At 49.2% G+C, this 26,082-nt stretch overlaps 1 protein-coding gene across 1 annotated transcript in view; it reads left to right on the top strand.

Annotated features, from left to right (window-relative positions):
* Positions 1–432: 432 nt before the first annotated feature.
* The window catches only part of LOC103804874 (voltage-dependent T-type calcium channel subunit alpha-1G-like), a gene marked incomplete at its 3' end in the record, with an annotated part of 44,326 nt that continues 18,676 nt past the window's right edge, over positions 433–26,082 (top strand). The window contains exons 1-9 of the mRNA XM_009077509.1: positions 433–525; positions 1,002–1,135; positions 10,089–10,186; positions 12,225–12,384; positions 14,225–14,516; positions 14,995–15,087; positions 16,715–17,525; positions 17,613–17,657; positions 18,973–19,337. Of these exons, the coding sequence (XP_009075757.1) occupies positions 433–525; positions 1,002–1,135; positions 10,089–10,186; positions 12,225–12,384; positions 14,225–14,516; positions 14,995–15,087; positions 16,715–17,525; positions 17,613–17,657; positions 18,973–19,337 (2,091 nt within the window). The remainder of the gene's footprint in view (positions 526–1,001; positions 1,136–10,088; positions 10,187–12,224; positions 12,385–14,224; positions 14,517–14,994; positions 15,088–16,714; positions 17,526–17,612; positions 17,658–18,972; positions 19,338–26,082) is intronic.

Here is a 26,082-nt window from a genome sequence, read left to right as displayed (position 1 = left end):
TGAGCTGTGACATGGTTAATAGAAATTGTAATGTTGTTAAAGTGCTTTTCTGTAAAATGCCAGGAGAGGAAATTAACAGTGTGGGGTTTTTTAGTTGGTTTTTTTTCCCTAAAAGTTGATATCGTTCATTTAATTTAATTTTTTAATCCATCACATCAGCACTCAGCACTCTTGCCATGCAACTTCCATTTTAGAGTGGTTTTCACATTAGCTGTAGCCACTGATGTCACTATGGGGATAACACATCATCACTTTGCTGTGCAGGTAGCTAAACATGCAAAACCAGGTAAAGCCTAACCTAGGGAAGCTGGTGCACTCCTGGCCTTAAAGACCAGGATAACCTTTCTGATTCAGTGGTGGCTGCTCATGGCTGCTGCTCTGGGTCTGTTGTCTCCTTGACGGGTGCTGTGCAGGTGGTTTGAGAGGGTCAGCATGCTGGTGATCCTGCTCAACTGTGTGACTCTGGGCATGTTCCACCCCTGCGAGGACATCGCCTGTGACTCGCCGCGCTGCAGGATCCTCCAGGTATGGCCCAATGCTGCTGGGAGTGTAACAGTGACCTGATTGATGTGGAGTGGGAAGGACCAGGCTGGCTCCAGCCACAGAGGAAGTGACTTTGTGTCCCAGGATGACCCTGCACTGGCTATCCTGTCAGCACTTGCAAAATGCTGGTTTTGGTAATCATATGTGGACACACACTGTTATCAGGCAAAGCTCCTGCCAGGCTGTGTTAGCCTTGCTTGGAGTGCTTGGGGAGGGTTAACCATCTAGTGTACAGTGAAAGCAGAGCCCAAAATGTACTTGTCCCTTTATCCTGGCATTATGGGTGCTGTTGGGCCATCTGGGTTGGGAGAAGACACAGCGCTGCCCTCAGTGCAGCCTCTGCCCAGGGATTTAGCTCTTGTTGGTGCCAGAAGAGACCTTGTTGGACTTAGGTCTCTAATTCCTTCCCCTTGTGCAAGTGTGCAGGAGCATTCCTCCTCCCTTCCTTTCTTTTACAGAGCTTTGATGATTTCATCTTTGCCTTCTTTGCTGTGGAAATGATCGTCAAAATGATTGCACTGGGGATTTTTGGGAAGAAATGCTATCTGGGAGACACATGGAACCGCCTGGACTTCTTCATTGTCATCGCAGGGTAAGTCTGGTGTGGCAGGTCCCATTCTTCTTGTGCCTGTGTTGTTATTTATGGCGCTGCTTGGCAAGCACTGGATTTGGGGGAGTGGCTGCTTTGCAGTGGTGAATGCTGGGGGCACCAGTGACATTGGTGTTGTCCATCCCAGCTCCACAGCAGGGATCACTTTCCAGGCTGCAGCCTCTTCTTGGGTCCTCTCTGTAGCTTGAGGGAGAGCTGGGGCTAAACTTATGGAGAGAGCAGGGGAGGGTGACAAAAGTTGTTTGTGGTGGATTTTGGCCAGCCCATGCCTTGGGGCTCCTTGCTGGGTGCTGGGCTTGGCTCCTCTCCCTCCAGCCCACTAGTGGTTTTGGTTTCCATCGCTGGAAATGGACAGTTGGGATCACAGAGCAGTGTGCCAGGAAGGGTCGTTCACCGAAAGTTGCATGATTTCCCTCATTATGATACCTTTTTTTTTTTTTGAGGGAAAGCAACCAAGTTTGCCTTTTTGAGTGTTTTCCTTTCAGAGGCACCTGGTTTGAATTAAAGGCTCTTCCAGCACCCGAGAGTCTCCTGGCAAAGGCTGGAAATCCACATGAAAAGTCCTTGGCTACCAGCCAATGAGCTGAGTTTCTTTGACACACGAATCTCTCACTGGCCCTTGCCTCCCCTCCCTGCCTCAAGAGCCCCAAGACCTTTGGGAAAACAGTGGGTTTTCTCCTTTTTCGATAGAGCTAGAGATCAAATTTACTGGATTTTCCTGGAAAGGAACAGGGGCCCTTCCCAGCTTGTTTGAATAGCATGGGTTTGGTGTGCCCCAAGAAGGGGCAGCACTGTAGTGAGTTCTGCTTATGGTCCGTTGCTGGCCCACAGGGACATGGCACATGTCTCTGCTGGGGAGCTGGGAGAAGTAAAATGGTGGCCCAGTAAAACCAGTAAGGTGATGCCAGGTCTCCCACTGTATCCTTGGCCTGGGAAACTGATTGTTGTAGAGATCAAAAGATGCAGTGAGGCTCAGACCCAAAGTGGGGTCAGAGATGGAGGGCAGAAAGTCCAGGAGCTGTAACTGTCCCTGTAAACTAAACCCATCTTCTGCTAGAGGCCACAAGCTCTTGTTTTCCAGCTCCATCAGCCTCTGGCTCCTCAGGTTAGGAGAGAGCTCAAAGTTTCCTTCTGATGTATCTGAGCATTGTTAGGGGTTGCTGCTGTGGGATATTGGACAAGTTGAAATTTTGGGTCCAGTCAGGTCTGATAGGGTTGTGAACTCCAGCAGCATAGCCAAGGGCTGAAGCCTGCTAAGACACCCTTGTATTCTTTATTTCTTCTAGTTTATTGTGTCTTATTCTGGAATTAAGTTTGATGAGGAGTCCGACCCAAGCAATGCCAGACATGCCACTTAGGGAGCCATGCTTATGGATGCTGTGCTACTCTCAGCTCCACTGCCCTGGGGTGTTGCTGCCTTGCCCTCCCAGCCTGGTTCTGACTTTGCCTGTTGAGCTTGCAAAGCCTTTGGAGGTGGAGTTATCCCTCATGTGCTTCTGTGGAGATTCCACCATGATGGGACCTCACTCTAGAGGCACATCAGCAGAGACAATCCTAATTCCTATGCCAAAATATCACTACTTTTTGCTTAAGCAGGCATCAAACCTCCTGCCAATCTACTGCACCTGGGTGAGTGTTTGGGTGTGTGAGAGCTGCGTCCTTCCCAGGCAGAGCTGGATCATGGCACTGACCCCTGCTGCAGCAGCTGCCCCTGCATCCCCGATGTGTGGAGGCATTGGTTTGCTGCAGAGGTTTTGGCAGCCTGACCGCTCTTGTGCCTCCTGCCAGGTCAGCTTTGCCTCTTGCTAAATGATGGCTCTTTCTTTCATGTGCATGAACTGTTCCCATCTGGGTCCTGTCAAAAACAATTCAGCTGGGAAAGGATCGAACTGGATTTAAATACAAAGTGGAGCCTCTCCTCCCCTAGTGCCTGCTTTCTCGGCTCTCTTTTGTGCCCTTGTGCTCTCCTCCAGCCCTAGCCCCTCCATCCTGCAGTGCTGCATCCTGCTTGGAGCATCACTGCAGTCCTGGAGGGTCTGCTGAGTGCCAGGGAAAGCTGAAGGGACTGCAGGAATGGGCAACTGCTGTAGCAGAGAATAAAGTAAGGGACTCAAGTCCATTACTAGACCCAAGACATAGGTAAAAAGCACTGTGAGACATGCAGTATACCAGGGCTGTACACTCCCATGGGCACAGCATACATAGAAATCCTTTGCAACCACCACCAGTATAGAAGAGGCTTAAAAAAACCCAAAAAAACCCCTTATAGTATTTAATCTTCCCCATTCCTTGGGAAGCTTGTGGACCTGACAGAGGTTGTCATTGTAGAGAAATGTTTTGGAGTATGTTTGCCCCAAATCTGCCACTTGGGAGGGCTGGGAGAGCCACTCGGGTGCTGTGCTCGCTCCCACCGTAGTGCTGGCCACTTCCATGGGATGCCATTAAGTACTTCTCAGCTCTGTTAAACTGTCCAGACCAATCTCATGAGCTCATGGAGAGTAAATGACTTCTTTGTGACAATATAATGCAATTAGTGCTAATTGTAGAGTGTGTAATGTCTGCAACACATCTCTGTAATTACAGTAAAACTTGCTGGAGATGAGAATAGCACTGTATTATCAAAACTCTGCTGGGTGAAACACGGATTTGGCTGTAGGTTACAGAGTTGCGTGGGGAAAAGGGGAGAAAAAAAAGGTGATGAATGGCATAATTATGTTGCGTTATTTTGAAAGGAGAGGATTTGGGGAGTTTGCTTGTAAGGGAACACTTGAAGGTTAACAGGCATTGCAAGCAGTTCTTGCCCTCTGAAGATGATTCAATGTAATTTTGACCTCTCCCAGACGCAGATGTATCGAGGATGGATGCTTGTTTACATCCAAAGTATGCAGAAGTGTTTTCAGTGTAGTGCTGACTGAGGCTCAGGCTGGTGAACCAGAGCTGTGGGATGGAGATGTGTCCTGACTTGATGTCTCCCTGGCCATTACAGGGCCTAGCACCCACTCCCCTCCGGGCAGGGTGCAGGGACCTCTCCTCTCCTCTGGTCGGGAAGGTGGAAATTGGGTAGCCACAGATCAAGATCTCCCTGCTGCTCAGCTGGAGCCAGTCCCAGCATCACACTTTGCTGCAGTCTAACCAGCTTGCAGGACATCAGCTTGTTTTGGCTTTGGTCAGATAAGGACTTCCTGAATCTCTGTATCTTTATGGATTGAATTGGGCTTTAAGCCATCCTCATCAAAAACCCCCATGATGTGATTTTGGGGTTATCCTGTTGCAGGACCAGGAGTTGGACTCTGATCCTTGTGGGTCCCTTTCAGCTCAGGAGATTTTGTGATTCTATTCTATGATTCTAACCTCAAAAACAAAAATCTGCAGTGGTTAATTGTTTTCCCAGGACTGAGCTTTACACCAGGGGATAATCTGGTGTTGTAAGAGCTTACAGGGGCTCCTCTTTGCCTTCTCATGCCCACGTTCCTGCTCCCCACCAAGCAGGACTGTGCATCATTCCATGCTGGAGCTGTGCAGGTCTGTGGTTACTCTGGGCTCACTCAGTTGTTTGGCTGAGGCTGTGGAGTCCTTTTTGTGCTTTGCTCATTGTAATGGTAAAAAGCCTCTTCAAAGACTTTGTAGGAAAGTTAAACACTTCTGGAATATTTTGCTTACAATTGGTGAGGAGCTGAGGCTGGAGGTGGTTGGCAGGCTGCTTTCCTCAGGAACAGAGACTCTATTTCTTTCTCTCTTTGCTTCCTGAACACTTCTTCTAATGCTTGTTATGATTTTTCTCCCTCTGTTGAAGGCTATATAAAACAGTGATCTCTGCTGAAGCCTTCATAAACAACCCTTAAGGATTTCTTACTCCCTTCTGCTTTTGAGTGCTGAATTTCAGGGATGAAATATGCTGCAGGAAGCCTTGCTGTGTTCATAGGTTACAGGAGAGAAAGGGATGCTGCAGTCTCCACTCCATCCCTGCTCCATCTAAGTCTGGTTGGGGTCTGAAAAAACCAGGATAAGGGTGTTAGTGTTGCACTGGTCTCCACAGGGAGCTGTGATCCCATGGCTGCAGCAGCCAGAGAGATGCAGCTGGGTGCTCTGGGTGAAGTTTCCAGCACGTGGCCTTCACCCCAGAGTGCTGGGTCGCTTCACAGGCAGGCAGGGCTCCTCTGAAGGGCACTTCAGCTATATGAGGCTGATCAAGGGGCTGTTTCAACTCTCTGGTTCAGACAGAGGGAAGGAAAACGCTGGTGTGGGACTGCCTACAGGAGCCCCTGCTGCAGCCTCCCGCTGCGCCACAGGCAAACGCTGTTCTTTCCCTGTGTGTTAGTCCCTTCATCTCTCAAAACCATGCTGCTTTTTCATCCCTTCTGCCTAGACAGATCCCTGTCTCATGAGGACCAGCACCTCAGGACGTGGCAGCACGGTGCCCTCTGTGCTGCCTGGGCACCCCGAGCGCCGCGGGGTAATTGCCCGTGTAAGCGTTCGATTTGCGCACACAATTGCCCAATGTGCAACCACAGCTGCACAACTTGGAGCTGCAGGGAAAGCTGCACCAAACCTGCTCCCAGGAGCCTGGCCCTCTCTCCTCTGAGCTTTCCTGGGAGCTGGGAGCCTCCTCCCAGGGCCCCAGTGTGTCCTGACGAATCCCAAATTAGGTGCTTTTTGCTCTGAGTGGAAGCACCAGAACCACATCCAGCCAATACTCATGTTGACAAACCTCCAGGAGTTCAATATCTGGGGTTGAGTGTTGCAATTTAATGCTTGAAGTTACTTTTAGGAGGATGAAGAATGGCCAAGACCTGGGGGTTGACAAAACCCATGGCTGCAGATGCTCTCTGCTCTGTGTCACCTTCCCACAGCCTTCGGAGCAGAGCATCCCAAGCAAGCTGTGTCCCTGACTCAGAGAAACCTGCTGGGTAAAAGAAACCCCTCAGCAACCTCCCTCGCAGCTGAGCTGACTCAAACCCACCTGTGAAAAGCCTTGGGTTTGTAAGTTTTAGGACTTTTAAAAAGATAATTGTTTAGTTTCTTTCAGTACTTCAGCTGAACTTGCGGCTGCTGCTTCAAAAGCCTCATTAGTCAAGTGTCCTGGCTGGGACACATGGTGCACTTGGATCCAGCAGGCTGCAGGGTTCACACTTTCTCCAGTGCTATTCTTTTTCTTCTGTTCAGCTTGATTAAAATGAGTATTTTTAAAATTAAGCAACACCCACGAACGCGGTGAGACTTGTGAGGCTCAAAAAGCAGCCCCTGAGTGAAGGCAGAGCACAGCCAAGCTGGTGAGAGCTGGGAGGAAATTTCATTCCAGCTTTCTGAAGATGCAGTGCTGCCTAAATAATTTCCCCTTGTGTTTTCCAACACCAATGGCTTAATATCACCCAGTGATGGCTGTGCTTTGTAGATAAAGGGTGTCTATATGCCCAGTTTTGGAAGCTTTTTAGCACTGAATAAATCTGAGCCTATCTCTTGTCGGCAGCACAGTGGCTCTGTGCAGACAGAGGGTGGGCAGCTCTTGGGGGTGGCCCTGCCTGGAGCCATTGCTGCTTTGCCACTGGTTCCTTGTGTGACTTTTGTCACATCCCCTGGCTGTACAACATCCCCGCACCCAGCTGTGAAAGGGGAGAGTTTTCCTCAGAATGCACCCTCAGCACAAACACCGTGTGTGACAGTGCTCAGTCTTCACACCATCTTCTATTTCCTGAGTAGGAGTGATCCCAGGGATGGGAGCAGAGTCAGGGCGAGAGCAAGGTGATTTAGAGAAGCAATGCTGGCTAGGTGTGGGAAGGACTTTGCTGGAATTTCTGTGCTCTGTTAGAGGCTGACTGGATAAGCACAGCCCCTTCAACCTGTCCTGTGATGCCCTGAGCATTGCTTCTGTGAGCCCTTCAGCGCAGGCAGGGGTGCTGCCTGGCACTGTGCTCACAAGATCCTTTGGAATGCTTTGGGTTTTATATGAAAGAAACCCCAGCATGCTCCTAGCCTTGCTATTTCCAGGCAGGAGGGAAATTAATTTCAGCTGCCTGGTCCATCCTGAGCCATCCCTTGTGTCTGTCTGCTGAGTCCTGGGAGTTTTCCTGCTTGGAGAAGCATTTGCCAAAGGTTTGCATCAGCTCCCTCTCTGCATCCCACCACCAGCCCGTTGTACGTCTGGCTTTGCAGATGCTCCACTTTTATTCTTAGAAAGTCCTAAATATTTCCGCTTTCCTTCTGAATAACTCCAGCGATTGGGGGTTGTTCTGACGAGCCTCGGCGTTCGCTGTGAATCCGTCCTATTTAATGCCGAGTATCTTTCTGAGCCTTTAACTTGGCTGGGCACCAGGTTGGTGGCAGTGGTGCTGACAGGCATCATGCTTTCTCCTCTGAACAGAGATGACATTTGAATTGAGGCTTCATCAGGAGCCTTTTACACTGCAGATTTCCAATGCGTAAATGCTATATATGCTGGTAAATGTACCTGTCACCTCACCAGCTGGTGACATCCTGACATTTGCTCTCCCTGGGTATCTTCCCTTGCCAGGGATGTGGATTGATTTCTCCCATGCATCCCCTTACCTTGGAAGGTGACCTTAGTGCTGGGGACTGGTGATGTTCTCATTGGACTTGCTCTTCAGTGACTGAGTTTTAGTGGCTTTTTTTTTCCCCAATACTGGGTTCTCTTAAGGCACCTGAGCTGTTGCTTACCAGCAAGGTATGGATCCTGTAGTCTGTGTCTGGGGCTGAGCTTGTGGTGCTGTAACACTGGTGCTGGTAGCAGTGTCCAGTGACAGAGGCAGGAAAACACCTATTTGCTCTTGGCCTTGGTGTTGAAGTATTTGCTCAAGCCTCTGGGTTGCTGGTTGGTTGGTTTCTTTAAATTTGGCATTATAATTGTTCTTTAGTATGTTAAATCAAAATGCATTTTACAACATGCCCTTTGCAGCTTACACACACACATCTCTGGAAGAGAGTCTGGAGCTGTCATTAATCAGAAAATGATTTGTCGTGGTGCAAATAACCATGGGCTGCTCTGAATTTTGCTGGCAGCCTCTGTTTTAATAATGGATGAAAGAAAAGCTGTGTGTTTGACATGGGCTTTTTACCTGAATGTTGCTAATAATGAGTGAAATTTGAGAGCCATAAAAGCCAGGGAAATCATTGTCCCTCTCCTAACCTTAGCCAAAGTGTGCCCGATGCAGTGAGTCCTGTGTACCAAGGAAGGGACTGGTTTTGTCACTGGGGCCAGGTGGGTTTTGTGGAAATGTTGCCTTCTTCTCTGGTCAGAGGTTGAGAACAAATTCCTTGCATCTGTGTGTGTCTATCCAATGTCCATCCTCTGGGACTGTCCCACAGCTGTGGGTGTCAGCTAAATACAGAGGAATATGTTGAGGTTATTTTGATCTTAGGTATGGTTTGATCATCATCATCCTCAATAGAACCTATTGGATAAAGTGCATCAAGCATGGAGTCATGTATTTGGGGGCTAGAAAGAGAAAGTCTTCTCCATCCCTGGTACCCCTCACCTGCTGAGGGCTAGGAGCAGGCCGAGTGAGTTTGGCTGACTGCAGCAAGAGCAGAAATCTCCAGTGTGCTGCAGCCATGGCAAACCCAACAGAGCATGGATGGATCCTGTGGGATTTCCAGCAGGGAGGGAGGGGAACAGCACCGATGCCTTTGTGCAAGGTGCCAGCAAAGCCTCCTCCAGAAGCTTTGATGCCTAATCAGGTGAGATTAATTCAGGCCAGGGCAAGTGTGGAGAATGTTCGTGACTGGGAAGCAGAGAGCCTGTCTGAGAGATGGGACTGGAAGAGCTTGGTTTGTTTGGCTTTGCAAAATCAAGGCTGAGAGGAGATGTGATTTGTCCTCTGTAAATACATGGGTGGGTAAACATCAGGGACAAATAATAATAAGTAGCTAGAGAAGCTACTTAAAAGACAGCACTGCTGTAAGAATGAATGGATATGAGCTTGTCCTCAATAAATTCAGGCTGGAAGTTAGGCTTCTAACCATCAGAGTCAGAGGGAGGGAAGCACCCAGCTAGATTTGAGATGGAGCTTGATAATTTTTGGGAGAGATTAATATCCTGTGGTTGCCTGCGGCAGTTGGAGCCTGACTATGTGGGGAGCCTTGTGGTCCTCTTCCTTGTCCTTGCTTGGCTCTGCCTGTTCACATATGCTTTTGGGCAGAGCTCTTGGGTCTTCCTGCAGCCAGAGAGCCTGGAGGTGACATGATGGGTGGCCCCACTGCATTTAAGCAGAGGTGCCATAAGCAGAGCGAGATGGTGTTGGGACACCCTAAGGTTTTGCAGCAATCCAGGTGCATCCTAAGGCTAAGTCCTATGAAGGCTGCATCTCCATGTTCTGAGCTGTGAAATAACCCCATCACACACCATGTGGGAGCACTGGGAGGTTCCTCAGCCCATGTTTGCCCCATTTGTTATGTACAAGTGTCATCAGTTTTGGTCCCACCTGCCAATGTCCTCTGCTGGGCAGAGGTAGCAGAGCTCAGTGTCCTGTGCTGCTCATCTCCTGTGCCCCACAGAAGTGTCTGCACCAGGGCAGGCTCCTCTTCTTTTCAGGGCTGTGATGGTGCTCAGCACAACGAACTCAGATTCATTAGAGTATCTGTAAAATTGTTGTTAGAAACAGGGCTGTGTCTGGAAATTGCCCCCTGGAGCGTGCAGGGACTTTCAGCAGCTTCTGCCTGGCCCTGTGCAAAAACAGTAACGAAGCAGATGAGAGAGATCTGTGGCTGTGTGAGCTGGTATATCACATTCTCCCTCATTGACTTTATTCTGATACGCAAACAACCCTTAATTAATTCCTCTGGCAAACTTTCCTGATGGGAGAGATGCAGTAACAAGTCCCTCTGTGAGCAGTTGGCATTTAATGTTTGCTTTATAATGTTTGATAATCTAACATTTCTCCACAAGATCCTTGACGCTGCTCCGTGTTCGTGTCTTTCACAGGATGCTGGAGTATTCCCTGGACCTGCAGAACGTCAGTTTCTCAGCTGTCCGCACCGTCCGCGTCCTGCGGCCGCTCAGGGCCATTAACAGGGTCCCCAGTAAGTCAGATCCTCATTTCTCCCTGTTGATGCAAGATCCCTCTATCTGTGCCCCAAAGATGGAAGAACAAACACAGATGCTTTGGTCTTACATCACAGCTCAAACATTCACCCAAGCCTCGCAGTGCTGGGTTCTACCTCCACTCTCTGAGTTCCAGTGCCTGTCACTCTCCTGCTTTAAATAATATTCCTTTTGACATCTGTAGCATCAGAGATGAGTCAGTAAGATATCCAGGACTGTCATCATACACCTTCTTTTCTCATCTGAAGAGGGTCTGAGGAGGCTGCTAAGGGGAAGGGTTCCAGGTGATAGGAATTGACTGAGCCAACAGCCTTAGCCAGGCAGCACATGTAGAGCGCTCTGAGTCATGCTGCTCCCACCCTCCTGGGCTACTCCACCCTTTCCTGGAGAAACTGGGCTGAGGAAATCTTGTTGTGTCTGGAGATAGCCCCCTGGGAGGTGTTGAGGACCCAAGAGGTGGTCTGTACAGCCCAAACCCCCAATATTTCCAAACCATGCCTGGGTGGAATGGGCAGTGCCTCTTCAGTCCTGGTTTATCAGGTCATGAACGAGGATCTCAGCCCCATTTCAAACAGCAGTGGGTGGCACTGCCAGCTGCAGCATGGCAGCCTAACCCTGTACTTAGAGAGTCACTGGCTATTGCAAGCCCACCCCAACTGCTCCATGTCCATTGCCCCATGCTGGGAAAATCCCAGTGTGTCATAAGAGGCACTGAGCTCTGTCCCTCTTGGATGCTGTACAGATCAGGTATGTAAAGTGTAAGTACAACTGTACCAGCAGCATTGTTTTCCTTGTCCTACAATCCTGGTCATCAAATCCAGCATTGTTTTAGCCAAATTAAGTCCAAGTCTACACTCCCCTATCTGAGCTAACCCAATGCCTTGATGAGAACTAATCAGCTTCAGTTCTTTCTGCCAATGCTGGAGGTGCCTGGGATCTATTTATTTTCCTGCTCCTGACTCTTGAACTTAATCTGGCTTTGCTGCTGCTGTTTCAATCATTACAGAAGCTTCAGAATCCTGTTTGTAATGGTTGGGGGTTTTTTATCTCCACTGCTGAACTGGTGGATAGCTGAATTTATCCGCCACTGTCTAACTGGGGATGTAATTCACTTAATGTGTTTGGAAATCCTGGGTAATTTATCTTGGCTTCTCTGCAATGTAGTTATAGTGGGATAGAAATGTAAGGTGGGAAAAATTAAAAAAGAGCTTTGCATGATGATCAATGCAGTAACCACAGAAAGTAATTTCAGTTAATTAGGAGTTGATGCAAGGTGGTTGTTCCCCAGTAAAGAAGTAGAAGAAAAACGCTAATAGAGGAAGTGTCAGCATCAGGATGAGAGAAAAAGTCTTCCTGAAGTATCAAAGTAAAGGATGCAATAGTAAAGCTTTCTTTAAATAAAAGTCAATATAAGCAAGTGAGAGAATGCAGAACATGGGGAAAGGAGGAGAGTGAGAGATGAGCAGAATATTACAGAGATGTCAGATGAAATCAATTTTTTTGTGTGTAAATGTCAAGTTGAAGTCACCATCAATTTGTCTTTGTTACAGAACTGGCTGTTCCTGAACTCGTGAGAATTAACTGCTAGAGAGAGTCCTGTATTTTAGGGAAGAGAGGGCATTTAGGGTGGATGAGGGGAACTAGGAAGGGGACAGAATTTTGATATATACTGAGTAGAGAAAGAAATATGATTGTGCTAAGGAGGTTGTCAGAGTTTGGTCTCAGGGAAGAAAGGAGACATATAATTACTATAAAACTTTGGAAGAGAAGAGGACTTGAGATGAGGGGCAGGGAAGGTAGGTTGTGTGCCCAGGAGCAGGGCATGCATGAAGGGAGGTGTCTTAGGGGCTTTGGGGGGAAACCAAAGGGGACTGGGGAGGTGTATGTAGGTGATGAGGACAGTGGTAGGAAGGCAGTGGCTCTCAATGGAAGGAAAAGTATCAGTGGAAAGGCAAAGGACAGGAGGACATAGCTGGAATAAGACAATTCAGCATGGACTTTCCCTCTTTGCCTCAGGTATGCGCATCCTGGTGACACTTCTTTTGGACACGCTGCCCATGCTGGGGAACGTCCTCCTCCTCTGCTTCTTCGTCTTCTTCATCTTTGGCATCGTGGGAGTCCAGCTGTGGGCAGGTTTGCTCAGGAACCGCTGCTTCCTCCCCGAGAACTTCAGCATGTGAGTCTGCATGGGCAGCACAAGTGTCTCCCTAGCTTGAGAGAGTCTGTCCCTCCAGGAGACAAGGGTCTTCTCTGCCAGGAAGTCCTTCTCTTCTGTAATGCTCCCTGCTCTTAAATGCCACCACCACGTCTGCTTTTGGGCACAAATGGCCAGAACAGAGCGAGCTGTCACAATTTTCCATTTGCATTTGCAGGCTGTCCTTAACACTCAGCCAGCACTTGGGAACCTCTCTGATTGATAAAAGCCTCCAAAACTCCCCTGAGAATGGGAGTTCAGGCTTTCTAAATTTGGCATATCATTAATGTGTGACCTTTTCTGTGTGGAGATATTCAGGTCTGAATCCCATTCAGCAGCTGGTAGTGTTTATTGGCATGACATTTGTAGTCCCACCTAAACCCCAGGGAAAGCTGATGGAGCTACCATGCATTTTGTGATGCTAGGTGCTTTTCAGTCTCAGAGCAAGAGATTGTCCCTGTCCCAAAGTGTTAATTTTCACAGACTCCTGGATTTTAAGGCCGAAAGGACTGTTGTGATCAAGTGGGCACCCAGGCCCCTGGCCAGCCAGCTTGCCCAATGTAGGACTGTTGGACAGAGGTTGAAATATCTGGTAGCTGAGAGTCCCTTTCAGACCTGAATTTCCATACCTGTTTTCCTACCTGCCTGCTTTTTTCCATCACCTCCCTCCCTTCAAATGCTTGGAGAAGGGCAGGTGACTGCAAACCCTTGATGGCTCTGCCAAACTCTGGCACCCCCATCGCCTTTCATCGGTTTGTTGACTCCCTGGAGTTGTTCTGGCTGGATCCACACCTGGATGGAGGAATCCTACAAGTCCAAAGCCTGTTTCTTGCACACAGCAGGACCATGCTGCAGCTGCTGTGGCTAGGCTGGCTCAGGTCTGGAGCTGGCATGATGTACCTTCTATGCTCTCCTACTCATCTCCTTATTACAACTGCTGCCCCTCTTGTAGGTTGTGCCCTCAAAGGGCTGTTGGGAGAGCCATTACCAGGGCATGTCTCTGTTAAGTAAATGGCAGCAGAGTAGGGGAACTGCTTCACCACCAAGTAAATCCAATAGAGCCACAGGTTTGGGTGCTGTTTAATTGAGCCAGAATTCCAGGGGTTTAGATAAGCTTTGAAGGGTATTACAGGCAATTCTGCAGGAATTAACCAGGCTGAACTAGGCTTAAAAATATCTTTGCGAGCTTTAGTGGGAGTCCTGGCAGCATTAAGGAGATAGTATGTGCAGAGCAAGGAGCCAGTTTCTGGCTGGCCATGGGTTATTTCATCTCCCTGAAGAGAGTTTTTGCCTGGTTTGCTCTGGTAAGGCCACCCTCAGAGGGAATTTAAAGCTTATCTATGGGTTGAGCAGGCACTACGAAGTGCAGAAGAAGGCCTTGTCTCACTCTGGTTTTTAGGAAGCTTGGGAGGTCCTTGTATATAGAGTCTCCCCAAGCAATTCTCGGCATTGACAGGAGATACAGGAGCTTAAACGGACTGATTTCCATCTTACTGCAGCAAAGACATTTCAGAGAAGCCCTGCTGGGTTGAATCCTACTCTTAGTCCCCTAAAGTCAAAGCCAGAGCACTTCCAGATGGAGCCACTCTTAATAATGCAGTCAGAGGAGTTGCCAAGTGGTTGAGTGCACTGCCTCAGTTTCCCAAAGCCCAGTTAGGGATACCATCTCACCTGGTGGGACTGCAGAAAGTCCAAGGGGATGCCTTTAAAGAAGAAAAGCCTGAAGATCCAGAATAACAGATATCAGACTGTGCTGTTGCAGTTGTTACCTTGCTGGATTGCCTGCAGTGTGTAAACTCCACTCTTGTTTGGACTCTTTCAGCCCCTACACAGTGGATTTGGAGCGATATTACCAGACAGAGAATGAAGATGAGAACCCTTTCATCTGCTCCCAACCCCGGGAGAATGGGATGCGCTACTGCAGGAGTATCCCAACACGGAGGGAAGAGGGTCTGGAGTGCACCCTGGATTATTATTCCTACAATGACACCACCAACACATCCTGTGTCAATTGGAACCAGTATTACACCAACTGCTCTGCTGGGGAGCACAACCCTTTCAAGGGAGCCATCAATTTTGACAACATTGGCTATGCCTGGATTGCGATATTTCAGGTGAGCCCTGTCCTGCAAGCTATCACAAGGTGGGCAAAGAGCCACTTCTGCCCCCAAATCCATTCCCAAGGGCTGCGTAATTGCACTCTTAAGGCCTATTTTGCACCATTGAGCACTTATGTAGTAGTGCTCAGGTGCTCAAAGTGTCAGGGATACAATTTGATGCCTGTTTGGAAAATGTCTCCACCTTACGTGCATGAACAAAACCCTGTGCTGAAAGGCTGCACTGGTGTGGGACAGAGCATAATGCAGTAGTGGCCCCTATGTCCAGCTGGAAAAGGGCTGGATTCAGCTTGGGCAGCTGGTAATATGGCTGTTGGCATTGGTAGGAGCAGGATTTGGCTCTTCCGTGTCTTGTACTGCACCAAGACTAACTATGGGCTGTCAGAAATGACCCAGCCAGAAGAAACGTTGCTTGTGCATTTGGTGTTTTGTAACTGAGCCTTGCTGGTTTGTTTTCTCTTCCTGTCTCCACCAGGTCATCACGCTGGAAGGCTGGGTGGACATCATGTACTTTGTCATGGATGCACACTCCTTCTACAACTTCATCTACTTCATCCTCCTGATCATTGTGAGTGGCCTTAGGGAAATCAGATGGGTCCTCCTGGTATTTGAAGAGAGTAGAGTGGAGTGACATGCAGGAACAGAGGAGAGAATACAGTGAATATAAAAGCTGAGGTAGCAAGCAGCCTGCTGGGAGACATGCAGCTTCCCCACGGCGTTGTGCTGCAGCTGCATTTTGCTGCAAACATGAGGAAGGAAAGAAAGATATTCTCAAGCTGTGGTAGACACACTTCTGTTGCTACTGCTTCTACCACTTCTCTCCTTGTGCTCCAAGTTTCTCGCTCTTACTTGCTATCTTGAATTTAAGCTTAAAAGTAGGCAAATTTTACTGAGTCAGGTCTTGAGCACTGGAAGGGGAAGAGGCTGCCCAAAAATTCCCCCATGTCAAAGAACCCAGCTGACTGGGTCCTTGGTGCAGAGGGGATGTTTCAGGAAAACAGTCCCAAACTTCAGAGAGCACATTAAGAAAGGAGGGAAGAGATTACTGCCCACAGCCCACCCACACTTCTCAGCATCATCTGAGACCACCCACAAAGGAGCCAACAAACAGTTTCTGTGGGGTGGACTCCATGTTGGGCTTCATCTATGCAAGCAGAATTGTCTACTGTGACTGGCTGAGCTCGTTGTCTAGACTCCCTTTATCGTCAAGGGAGAAAAATAGGTGCTTTAAGGGGGTGATTCATCTCCTCCGAAGGTAGACATCCAAAATAAATTAGATGCATTGCAGACTTGATGTGCCTATTTCTCTCTTGACTCTAAAGGATCATTAGGTGCCTCACTCAGATGTAGCTGAGATAAGTGAGATGAGTCCTTTTCTTGCCATCCAATTGGACTACGTCCAGCAAAATAGCTTCACGTTGCCTATTAGGTCATTGTGGGGATTTCTGCTCCTTATCAAACCAGGACTCAAACCCTGATGAGAAGGTAGAATGTCATTTAGTCCATGATGCTGTTTCTAGTTCATCTGTTATCTTCCCCAAAAGGGAAACAAACCCTTACTCTCAGCATCCCTGAAATGATGGAGAGGAAGAGCAAGCAGTACTTTTCCAGATGCCATGCGAGTATTGTTAGCAGTGTGTGATAGCCCGTTAGCACGTCAGTAATTCCCTGTGATCCAGCCTGGGCTCTGCAGAAGGCAGAACCTCATGAAACCCTGGTTGGAGAGAAAATCTCCAAGCTGTGGGTACAGACTGCTGATGCCCTTGCGTAACAGTCACCCGCAAATCCCGTTAGCAGGGGAAAGGGATCTGCTCACAAGCTGCCCACACACTGCCAGAAAAAAAACGCTCCTATCAGGAAGGCTCAGTGCATTCATCGTAATGCCACTAATTGTGATAATTACAACCGCTGTCTGCGGAGAGAGAAAAACACCATCTTAAAAGAGCAAAAGCTTTCTGTCAAAATAATCTTCTCTTGTCTTTGATCTCTGACGTCCTCCATGGAGGGTTGGCGTGGGAGTCCCTGTGGCGGCAGCTCAGGGGGTGAATCAGCTCTCCCTCAGCTTGGCTGGTGGTCCCTGCTGGGTGATACAGGGGATGGGGCTGGCTGGGGTTTGCCCCTGGCTCCTTGTACCCTGCAGTGCTATGGGATGGGCATGGCAACCCTGAGGTGGCTGATGGCTCCTGTCCCCTCAGGTGGGCTCCTTCTTCATGATCAACCTGTGCCTGGTGGTGATAGCAACGCAGTTCTCGGAGACGAAGCAGCGTGAGAGCCAACTGATGAAGGAGCAGCGCGTGCGCTACCTGTCCAACGCCAGCACCCTGGCCAGCTTTTCAGAGCCAGGCAGCTGCTACGATGAACTCCTCAAGTACCTGGTTTACATTGCGCGAAAAGGCAGCAAGCAGCTTGTGAAGGCCTATCGGGTGGCAGGTGTGAGGATGGGCTTCCTCACCAGCCCTGAGAACAAGACAGGCACTGACCAGCATGCCAGGAAGCGCCGGAGCAAGAAGAGGTCCTCCGTGCACCACCTCATCCACCATCACCACCACCACCACCACCACTATCACCTGGGCAATGGGAACCTGCGGGCACCCCGAGCCAGCCCAGAGATCAGTGATGTGGAGACCAGCTCACTCCACAATGGGACCAACCGCCTGATGCTCCCTCCCTCAGCACCAAACTCTCTTGGGGCTCCCAGTGCCTCTCCCAGCAACACTGAGTCTGTCCACAGCATCTACCATGCTGACTGTCACTTTGAGCCAGTGCGCTGCCGGTCATCCCTCCCACAGCCAAGCCTTGGCTTGCCAAGCCCAGAGGGGATCCCCAAGAACATCGTGGGCAGCAAGGTGTACCCCACAGTGCACTCCAGTACCTCCCATGAGATGCTGAAAGAGAAGAACCTGGGGGAGGCAGCAGTGGGTGCTGGGAGCAGCACCTTGACAAGCCTCAACATCCCACCTGGGCCATACAGCACCATGCACAAGCTGCTGGAGACACAGAGCACGGGTGAGCTCAGGGCTGAACACTGGTGTGGGGCTGCTTTGCAAAATACAAGCTATGACCTAATTTCTTTCTCTTTCTGAATTTTTGCAGGATTCTTTTCAGTCCATGTTACAGAGAAAGGTGATGGCTTTCCAGGTGAGAGTCAATCTTCTGACCTACCTAATGCCTCTTATAGCCAAAACCAGGAGAGAGGTTTCAACCTCACAGACTTCAAACTTGCAAGAATCCAAGGGAAATGAATGTTTTCAGTGAATCAATTTTCTTTCCAATCCCCATCCTGTAGGGGACCTACTTGAGTTAGAAAGGGACTTTTGAAAAGGTCATGTAGTGATGGGAGAAGGGGAAATGGCTTTAAACTGACAGAGGTTGGATTTAGATTAGATGTTAGGACTAAATTCCTCCATGAGAGTGGTGAGGCACTGGCACAGGTTGCCCAGAGAAGCTGTGGATGCCCCATCCCTGGAAGTGTTCAAGGCCAGGTTGGATGGGGCTGGGAGCAGTCTGCTCTAGTAGAAGATCAAGTGTCTGCTTTGCATGAGTGCTCAAGGGCAATCACAGATACTGAGTGTTAAAAATCTGATTTGCTCAGGAAGCCCATAACAGACATCAAATGCAGCTTTCCTGGTTCAGCGATTTCATATCTTCACCACAAGATGCTCTTTCCCCCTCAGTATTCTGAAGTGTGGGAGTTTGGGCCAGTCTAGTCCAAACATTCTCAGCCTCCAAGAAGCGTTTCTGGACAAGCTTTCCCAGGCAGTAAGTGCCTTTTCCACCCCACTGCAGTGGCATAGATATTTCCAGCCAGGAGCTGTGCAGGGAAGAGACCAAGTCCTGCCCCCAGCCCAGCACTGCCCAGAGACTAAACACACAGAGCTGGGCTCTAACTTGGTTTAGCACTGGGTTTGCATTTGCACTGTTGTGTGCTGCTGTGCAGCAGTTGGGCATATGCATTGTGGATAGCTTCTCCCCTCACAGCCAGCTGGTGGGAATTTTGGGGAATATCCCGCTGGTATTTTCACCCAGAAGACACCTGGCAGCTGCTGTTGAGGGCAGTGTGTGGAGGGGGAAGCTGGTGATTTCAGAGCATCAGCAAACAGTGGGAGCAGGAAAGGAGGCTGCTGGCAGCAGTGCTCCCAATAATTACAGCCTGGAGCCTGCCAGGACCAGGGGAGCCAGTTGTTTCCTCCTAGCTGTAATGGTCAGAGGTATAATGAGGTGTGCTAGTGGTCCTGGGCTGGGGTGGTGTCTGCCTGGGGGTAGCAAAAAGGGGAGAAAGGCACTCAGATAGCCCAGGTTTTAACCTGGCAGCAGCCCTTTTCCCATGAGGAAATGCTGGTCATGTCAAGGGGAACAGCTCAGTGCTAGTAAGGACTTGGGGTTGTTCCCATGGCTGCCTGCAGCCCTGTCCTGGCTGACAGGCTGTTCTCTCCCTGCCCCACTGGCATTTCAGGTCCCTGCCAAAGCTCCTGCAAGATCTCCAGCCCCATGACCAAGCTGGACAGTGGCTCCTGCAACCCCGAGAGCTGCCCTTACTGCCTCACAGCGCTGGCGGGCGAGGCTGAGCTGTCGGACAACGAGACAGGTGACTCGGACAGTGAGGGGGTCTACGAGTTCACGCAGGACGCTCACTACAGCGACCAGAGGGACCCACAGAGGGGCAGAGCCCGGGCCAGGACTGCCGGCCGAGTACTGGCCTTCTGGCACGTGGTGTGCGAGACCTTCCGCAAGATTGTGGACAGCAAATACTTTGGCCGTGGGATCATGGTGGCCATTCTGATCAACACGCTCAGCATGGGGATTGAGTACCACGAGCAGGTGAGTGCTGTCCTGGCAGCTTCTGGGATGTGGGCATGTTACAGGGCCAAGTCTGGCTGCTGGTGAGATGATTTGGGGTGAAAAACCACTGGAAGAATGCTCTGGGAAGGGTCCCAGGATGGAGCAAGGTAGTGCTTTATCCTCTGAGCCTGCTTCCAGCTAGCAAACATCACCTTGGCTGGTACCTGGCTGTGTGAACTCCTGCATCCCAGCACCACCAGGGATGCTCAGCACCATGCATAGACCACCATCACCTGGGCAGCACCAGGTGTAGCCAGATTCTGCAGTGAGGGGAACAAGGAGAGGGAGCAGCCGTTTGCCACCGGGTTGGTGCCAGCCTGGCAGTGCTTGTGGCGCTGCCAGTGGGCTCTGGGGTCGGTGCAGCTGCAGGCAGGGAAGTGTATTGAATTTGCAGTCCCTGGAGAGGAGGTAACAAATGGCTTTGCCTCTTTGGTGAACGCTCCAGCAGCAGCACACTGAGTCCAAAATAGACTCATCGCTGGCTATTCCTCTGCTTGATTATCTGAGTCCTTGCAGGCAAGAGGCTGCCTCTGCTCCAGCCTCTTGCATGCTTGTCACCTAGCACAGCTTTCCCTATATATAGTCATTAAGAAAAGGAGTTGCCACGTTCCTCTTGAAATGTCTCCATAAGGATGACAAGAGCTCTCTTTGAAAGAGGCTTTGCATGCTCTGGCCTCACATGGGTTTTGTGGCTGCTGCTGGGGCTTGCTGGGAGCAGTACCCTCAGTTCTGCCTCAGGCACAGGGTGGCTTGGGGCTGCAGGTGCATGCTTCATTTGGGTTTGGGGTCAAGAGTTTATGAGTGGGGATGCTGAGATGCTGCCAAACCTAGTTAAAGCCCCTTCAGTGCTTAAGGGCTGCCTACTTGGCCAGAGCTCTCTGCTCCCAGACAGACGTGGCCATCCCTGTCCCAGCACCAGTCTTGGCTGGGAACTCGTTGTGTCTCGAGTCCTGGCTGTTCACTTTTCTCCCTTCCTGGCACATTTCATGTTTGCTGAGTTGCTCACGGTTGCACGCAAAGGTGTTTCTCCCACAGCTCCCAGTGGCAGTAGTGGTGGCTGCAGTTTGACTCCAAATTCCCCTGTCCTCCCTTGGCATTAATGCCTCGGTGACCGAATGCCAGGGAGACGTGGCTGTGCTCAATGTGTCCCTTCCAGCCAGCACCTCCTCCCTGATGCCCTGATGCAGTCTGGCTGGCTAAGTGTTGTTTTCAGTACACATTAAACAGCGACACACTCCAAAGTCCTGCAGGTTTCACCTTCATCTGCTGCCCTTGGTAGGAGCTCTGCAGGGAAGCTTGAGTGATTCCACCTTTATTTAATAATCTCAGGAAGATCATCTCCAAAGAAGCTGGGGGGAGGTGGCTCACAGAAACCGATAAACAATTATGTTCCTCCTTTGGCTGAAAGGTGAAAGCAGATCTACAATGTATTTGCTGTGACTGTCCTAGGGGTGGATTGTCAAAGCTTGTTGCCCTTTACTAGATTCATCTTTGGGTGATGCTGGTGTGGGTTCTCACTGTGTGTGTAGCAGGGGAACCATCCCACTGGGGATGGGTGGCTGAGCAAGCTCCCATTGTCAAGGACCCTAAAGGCTACACAGCTCCCTAATTCTTTGTCTTGGGAGAAATAGGGCAGGGGAGTACTGACCTCTGCCCCAGCAGTGGTGAGTGCCAGCAAACAGCTGGATGGGAAGAGGCAGATTTTTGTGGTGGTTTTTGGGTAACAAGGGTGAAGGGAGCTGATAAGCGTGGGGGGACTCCAGACGCTGTGGGTGGTTGCTTTCTTTAACGGTATTTTGAAGCTACTACTGTTCCAGATTCCTTTCTCCCAGGCATTTAGAGGGAATAGCAGAGCTTGTTTTTATTAGTTCATCTACTCGAAGTGGCGGCAGAGAACAGAGAGGTGTTTTTCTGTAAACTCGGGAGGCTTATAGTCGGCAGTTTCATAATCTGACAGTTATGAGAGCAGGAATTAGAGGGGCAAAATACTGGACCAGGACTTTCTGCAGAGATTATAAACACTGAAACGTGATTTTTTTTTTCATTTAGAAGAGCCTTTCCTAAAAGTGCAAGTGATCAACCGCGTCAAATTTATCTTCTCTGGCTGATGTTTGCAAGGACGTGAGGGGGCTTGAAGAGTACTTGACTCCATGACTTTCTATATTAAGCTCTCTGCTTATTTAATGAATGTTTACCTCTTGGTCTTTCCACATGCCACCATAGGCACACTGGGCTATATTAGGGTCAATACTTTCAGGACATGTTTTAAGGTGCCATGTCAAAAACTTCGTATTGTTTAGCAGCCCCTTGGCAGAGGGGAGAAGATGCATTAGCAGCTACTCTGAGAGAGGAAGGATGGGGTGGACATTACTCAAGAAGGAGTCCTGTTTGTCCCCAGCAATGCTGACAGGGATTTAGCAGCTCTGGGACCACCAGAGCATCCTGGACTTCAAGACCAGGAGCTGGTGAGCTGAGGTCCTCATTATAGCTAGGGAGAAAGTTTGGTCTTCTGGAGGCTTGGCATCTCACCTTGGGACAGGCAGCCTGGAGGGACCTGCTTTTCTCCATGCAAGGTGCCTGAAAGACTGAAACAGTCTTTGGGTCACTTGCTGAACAGACTCATCAAAGAGAGAAGGTTCCTGCACGTGCATGAGCCATTGGTACACCTGAATGGGCATAACTGTGTTTCTTCCTCATCCTCCCCATCCCACCCCTCCAGCTGCAACTCCTGCCCTTCTCCTGGTGTCTGGGCTTGGTGGGAGGGAGGCAGAGCAGCGTGAGGTGCTCACAACACTCGCCACGTCGTGGCTGCTGGGCAGCAGTGTGAAATTTTCCATCAGGGAAATGACAACCAGATTGCCGTGGATTATTAATGTGGCTGCTAAATAGCTTGTTTTTCTACAGAGATGAAGCAAAATGCAAGTAAAAACTATTAGCTTTGGGTAGAGGAATATAAAGGTGATTTAAAGGTAGACTCCGGGGGATTTTATATACACAGTTGAACCAATTCACTGATTCGCCTTAGGGAAGCTGAGCCTCTGCAGCACTGCGGGTTCAAACGACTGGGGCTTTGCAAAAGCTTGTTCTGCCATAGAGCAGGAGTAAAATGTGCTGCTAAACCAGAGGGTTTCTGTGCTGCTTTCCCCCCAGCCCTGGCTGTAAGCCAGGCTCTGTTCCATAATGTGCTGCTTTTTTTTCCCTCCAAGTCCTTTCTTGGAGTGAAATGCAAAGGCTTTAGTACAAGGCGTGATGTTGGACTCCACTGCAGGGGAAAGAATTCGGCAAGGGCTTCCTTGAGGAAGGGCTTTGGGGTTTTGTTTTTGTTTTTAAAATCTGGTTCATATTGAGCTGCCTGGCTGTTCCGATTTTCCTTGTCTGAACTCGCATTGTATGAACTATACCCTACATATTCATTTGTTTAAATAGCACTTGAATTTCAGCCGCCGTCTCTGTGGTGTTTTGCCATTGTTAACATAACAAGAAAGAGACTGGAGGGTCCTGCACTGGCCTCCCCAAAGCTGCCGTTGGTTCAGATCCCTGGCTGGAGCTTGTGTGGACTTGGATCTAGATTGATCCAAAACCCTGCTGTCTCTGAAGGAAGGAAGAAGAAATTGGTTCAGACCTGTAGGGAACCTTTTGTTAATTTTTAAAAGCAAATTTGAGAGGTGACAAGGGCGGGACAGCACCCAAGGATGAAAGCTCATCATCATGGGTGGTAATTCTTCATTCATGATGATCATCCGATTTGAGAGGTGACAAGGGCGGGACAGCACCCAAGGATGAAAGCTCATCATCATGGGTGGTAATTCTTCATTCATTATGATCATCCATGGGAGACAATTCTTCAAGGAAGTGGGATGAGGTGATGCCTGGCATCTCTCCAGCATGACTATAACCAGTAGAGTACCCCCAGCTACAGAAAGGTGTTGTAGGGATCCACAAAGTCACAGTGCTCCAAGCCAAGGTGTGTGAACCCTTCTGCAGGAGACAGGACCAGCCTAAGCCCATGACAGTATCTCAAGCTGAATTCCTGGTTTGTCCTGCTGCAGGGGAGTGTGCAGGGTACAGATGATGTCAAGTTGTCGCTGGTAACATTACGATCTAATAGCTGCTGCAGCATGGAAATATCAACCATCTGTGCCAAGGAGTCAAAGGAAACCTTGCTGGCAGAATGCATTAAAGTGTCTATTTATGTAAACAGTCAAGGTGGGAGAACATGGGAGTTGTCTTAATCAGTGTCAGAGGACATGAAATTTTCAGGTATCCAGGATGATGGAGAGGGGAGGTGAAGGGTTAGAAAACCTGTCGGCATGGTGCAACCATTAGGCTGCAGGTTGAAGCATTAATAATAGTCACCCAAATGGTATTTATGTACTTCTGCTTCTGCCTGAATTCAGTGTGCAGGGATGAAGGTAACTGAAAATTATTAGCTGTCATGACACCCACTGATTGATTTCTCCATGTGGGAGGAAAATTGGATTGTTCCATGAAGAAGTGATGTAAAGGAGCTGGGCAGTGGGGATTTAGCAGGCTGCTGCCCCAGGTCTTGGGCTGCTTGAGTGTCCAAAGTCCTGGGCAGACTGGAGAGCAGCAAGTCTGGATTCCTGTGTGAGTGCTGACTCAAAAAACAAGAGCATTTTTGAGATTTTTGGGATCAGAAGCATTTTGCTTTCAGGACTTGGTAGTCAAGAGCATCCTGATCTCCACCAGTTTCAAGCCCAGTTGAACATTTTGCTGCTGGTGAAAGGCAGCTGCAGATTTGTCAGGTGAATGGATGCTGCTCCTTTGACATCCCTATGTGCCAAAATGAGATCTTGCCAAGATCTGGGGATCAGCTGCAACTCACCCTTGTCTGGCTGCATGGGCAACAGCATGTCCTCTCCAGCCTCCATGGCTCCATGCCAGGTGAATCCAGGACATCTAAATTTTAGCTACTTTGTTGTGCATAGATTTGTGTCAGGTCTCCAGGTCAGGAAGGAAGGGAATCCTCTTTATTTTTTTAAATATTTTCATTATGTCTTGGTACCCCTTTTGAATTGTTTCCTGCGAGTGCAAGGACTCAAAGACCCATCCCACATCCAGGCAGCAGCTGGTGCTGCACCAGGGGCTCTCTGCATCACACACTGATGCAAACCAGTGCTGTACCCCTTCAGCTTCCCTGTATGAATCTGATTCATTAGGCTGTGTTTCAGGTGTGTGCATGCCTAAATCAATAAGACAGCCTTTACCTGGACAACCTCCATCTGCCCCGAGCTCTTCCTGCGAGCTCATGAGGTCCTGTGTTCATGCATGCATCTTCTCTTCCTAGAGGTATTTCCACTTCCACTCAGGTGCACATCCCATGTCTCTATTTAACTCCATTACACATCTCTTCAGCCCTGTGCCAGCTGCTCTTAGCCAAGCGATCAAAGCCTTGGCAGTGCAATGAGGTTTTCCCTCTCTCGGTGCCACCTGGTTTTGCCCAGTGCAGGGCTTGGAGCTACCATCAGCTTAATTTCTCAGCACCCCAGCTGCATAGGGCACTCCCACAGCAGGAAAATGAGGTGCCCTATAGATTTACATGTGCTGTATTCAATTAGTTCTTGCTTATGCAGAAATTACTCTTATTAACTGTTTGTTGTTGGAGACTGGAGGAGTCAAGTCAACACTAATGGAAGTCATCAGAGCTGTAAATCACTAGGATCTCTGGCTTCAAAACCAGCTCTCTGTGTGTTATTGGGGGTAATTCTTTTTATGGATCTTGAGGGTTCTTCTGCTTCTCAGGGATTTGAAGAGTTTATCGGGTTTTGTAGGAACTTGCCTGTTTTAATTGACTCACTCATGAAGCTCTTCCAGGGGTACAAAATACATGGCCCTCTTAGTCATTGGAAAATGGGATGTGTGTATAAAGCAGACTTTATCCTGGTTCTGGAGGCTGAATGATTTGAAGATTAAATGAGATTTCATGCAACTGGAAAGGGTATGGGGTTTTTATCAGATAATTCAGTTCTCTGCATGCTTTAAGGACAAGCCTATGTGGATTCCTTGACATCTACTAAAGTTTTCTGCAGCTCCCTGGTTGGGGAGCAATAAGTGTCAATCCTTTCCTGTTAATTTAGTTCAGAGGCTGGAAATACTCGGGCTGCCTTAGATCGTATCGTTACAGCTGTTGTTTCAGCTGCCATCCATACCCTCGTGTTATCTCTGCTCAGGCAGTGTTGGGAAGAGACTCCGGCTCAGTGAAATGGGAAAATGATGTGTGCTTTCAAAACTCACTTCATCCCTGCGTGGATGAAAAATCGCTGCTCTCTGCAGATAGCCAAGCGCTTCTCTCTGCTCCTTCTTTGATTATTGCGGTTGTTCCCCTTGGGTGGGAGCCAGCAAATTCTGCTAGAGCATCTGGAGCACCCTCAGCTTGCACCAGCAAATGCTTTCGTCTGTAAGCACTTCTGATTACTGATTGTTGGTGATTTCCCAAGGATCAGTCCATTTTTTCCCCCGGTTCTCCTGGTAGAGGTTGGTCCCAATGCTGTTGGTACCCATGATTGTGCCTTGCTGCCACCCATGTCCTCACAGAGTCCCTTCCCACCCCACTCAGCCTCCAGTGGGAGTGGGGACAGGAGATGAGTGCATTTTCCCTCATCTCTGCTGGATTTCAGCTCTTTGTTACAATTGTTTTTTTGCTGATGTTAGGAAACAACCAGCTTTTCCCCCATGGACGTCTGTCAGCATTAGAGATAATGTT

This window comes from Acanthisitta chloris, unplaced genomic scaffold (genome assembly GCF_000695815.1).
Source record: "Acanthisitta chloris isolate BGI_N310 unplaced genomic scaffold, ASM69581v1 scaffold16086, whole genome shotgun sequence".
In the NCBI taxonomy this organism is placed as follows: Eukaryota; Metazoa; Chordata; class Aves; order Passeriformes; family Acanthisittidae; genus Acanthisitta; species Acanthisitta chloris.
Note: the sequence above shows the minus strand (reverse complement) of the source record. Positions and strands in the feature narration are given on the sequence as shown.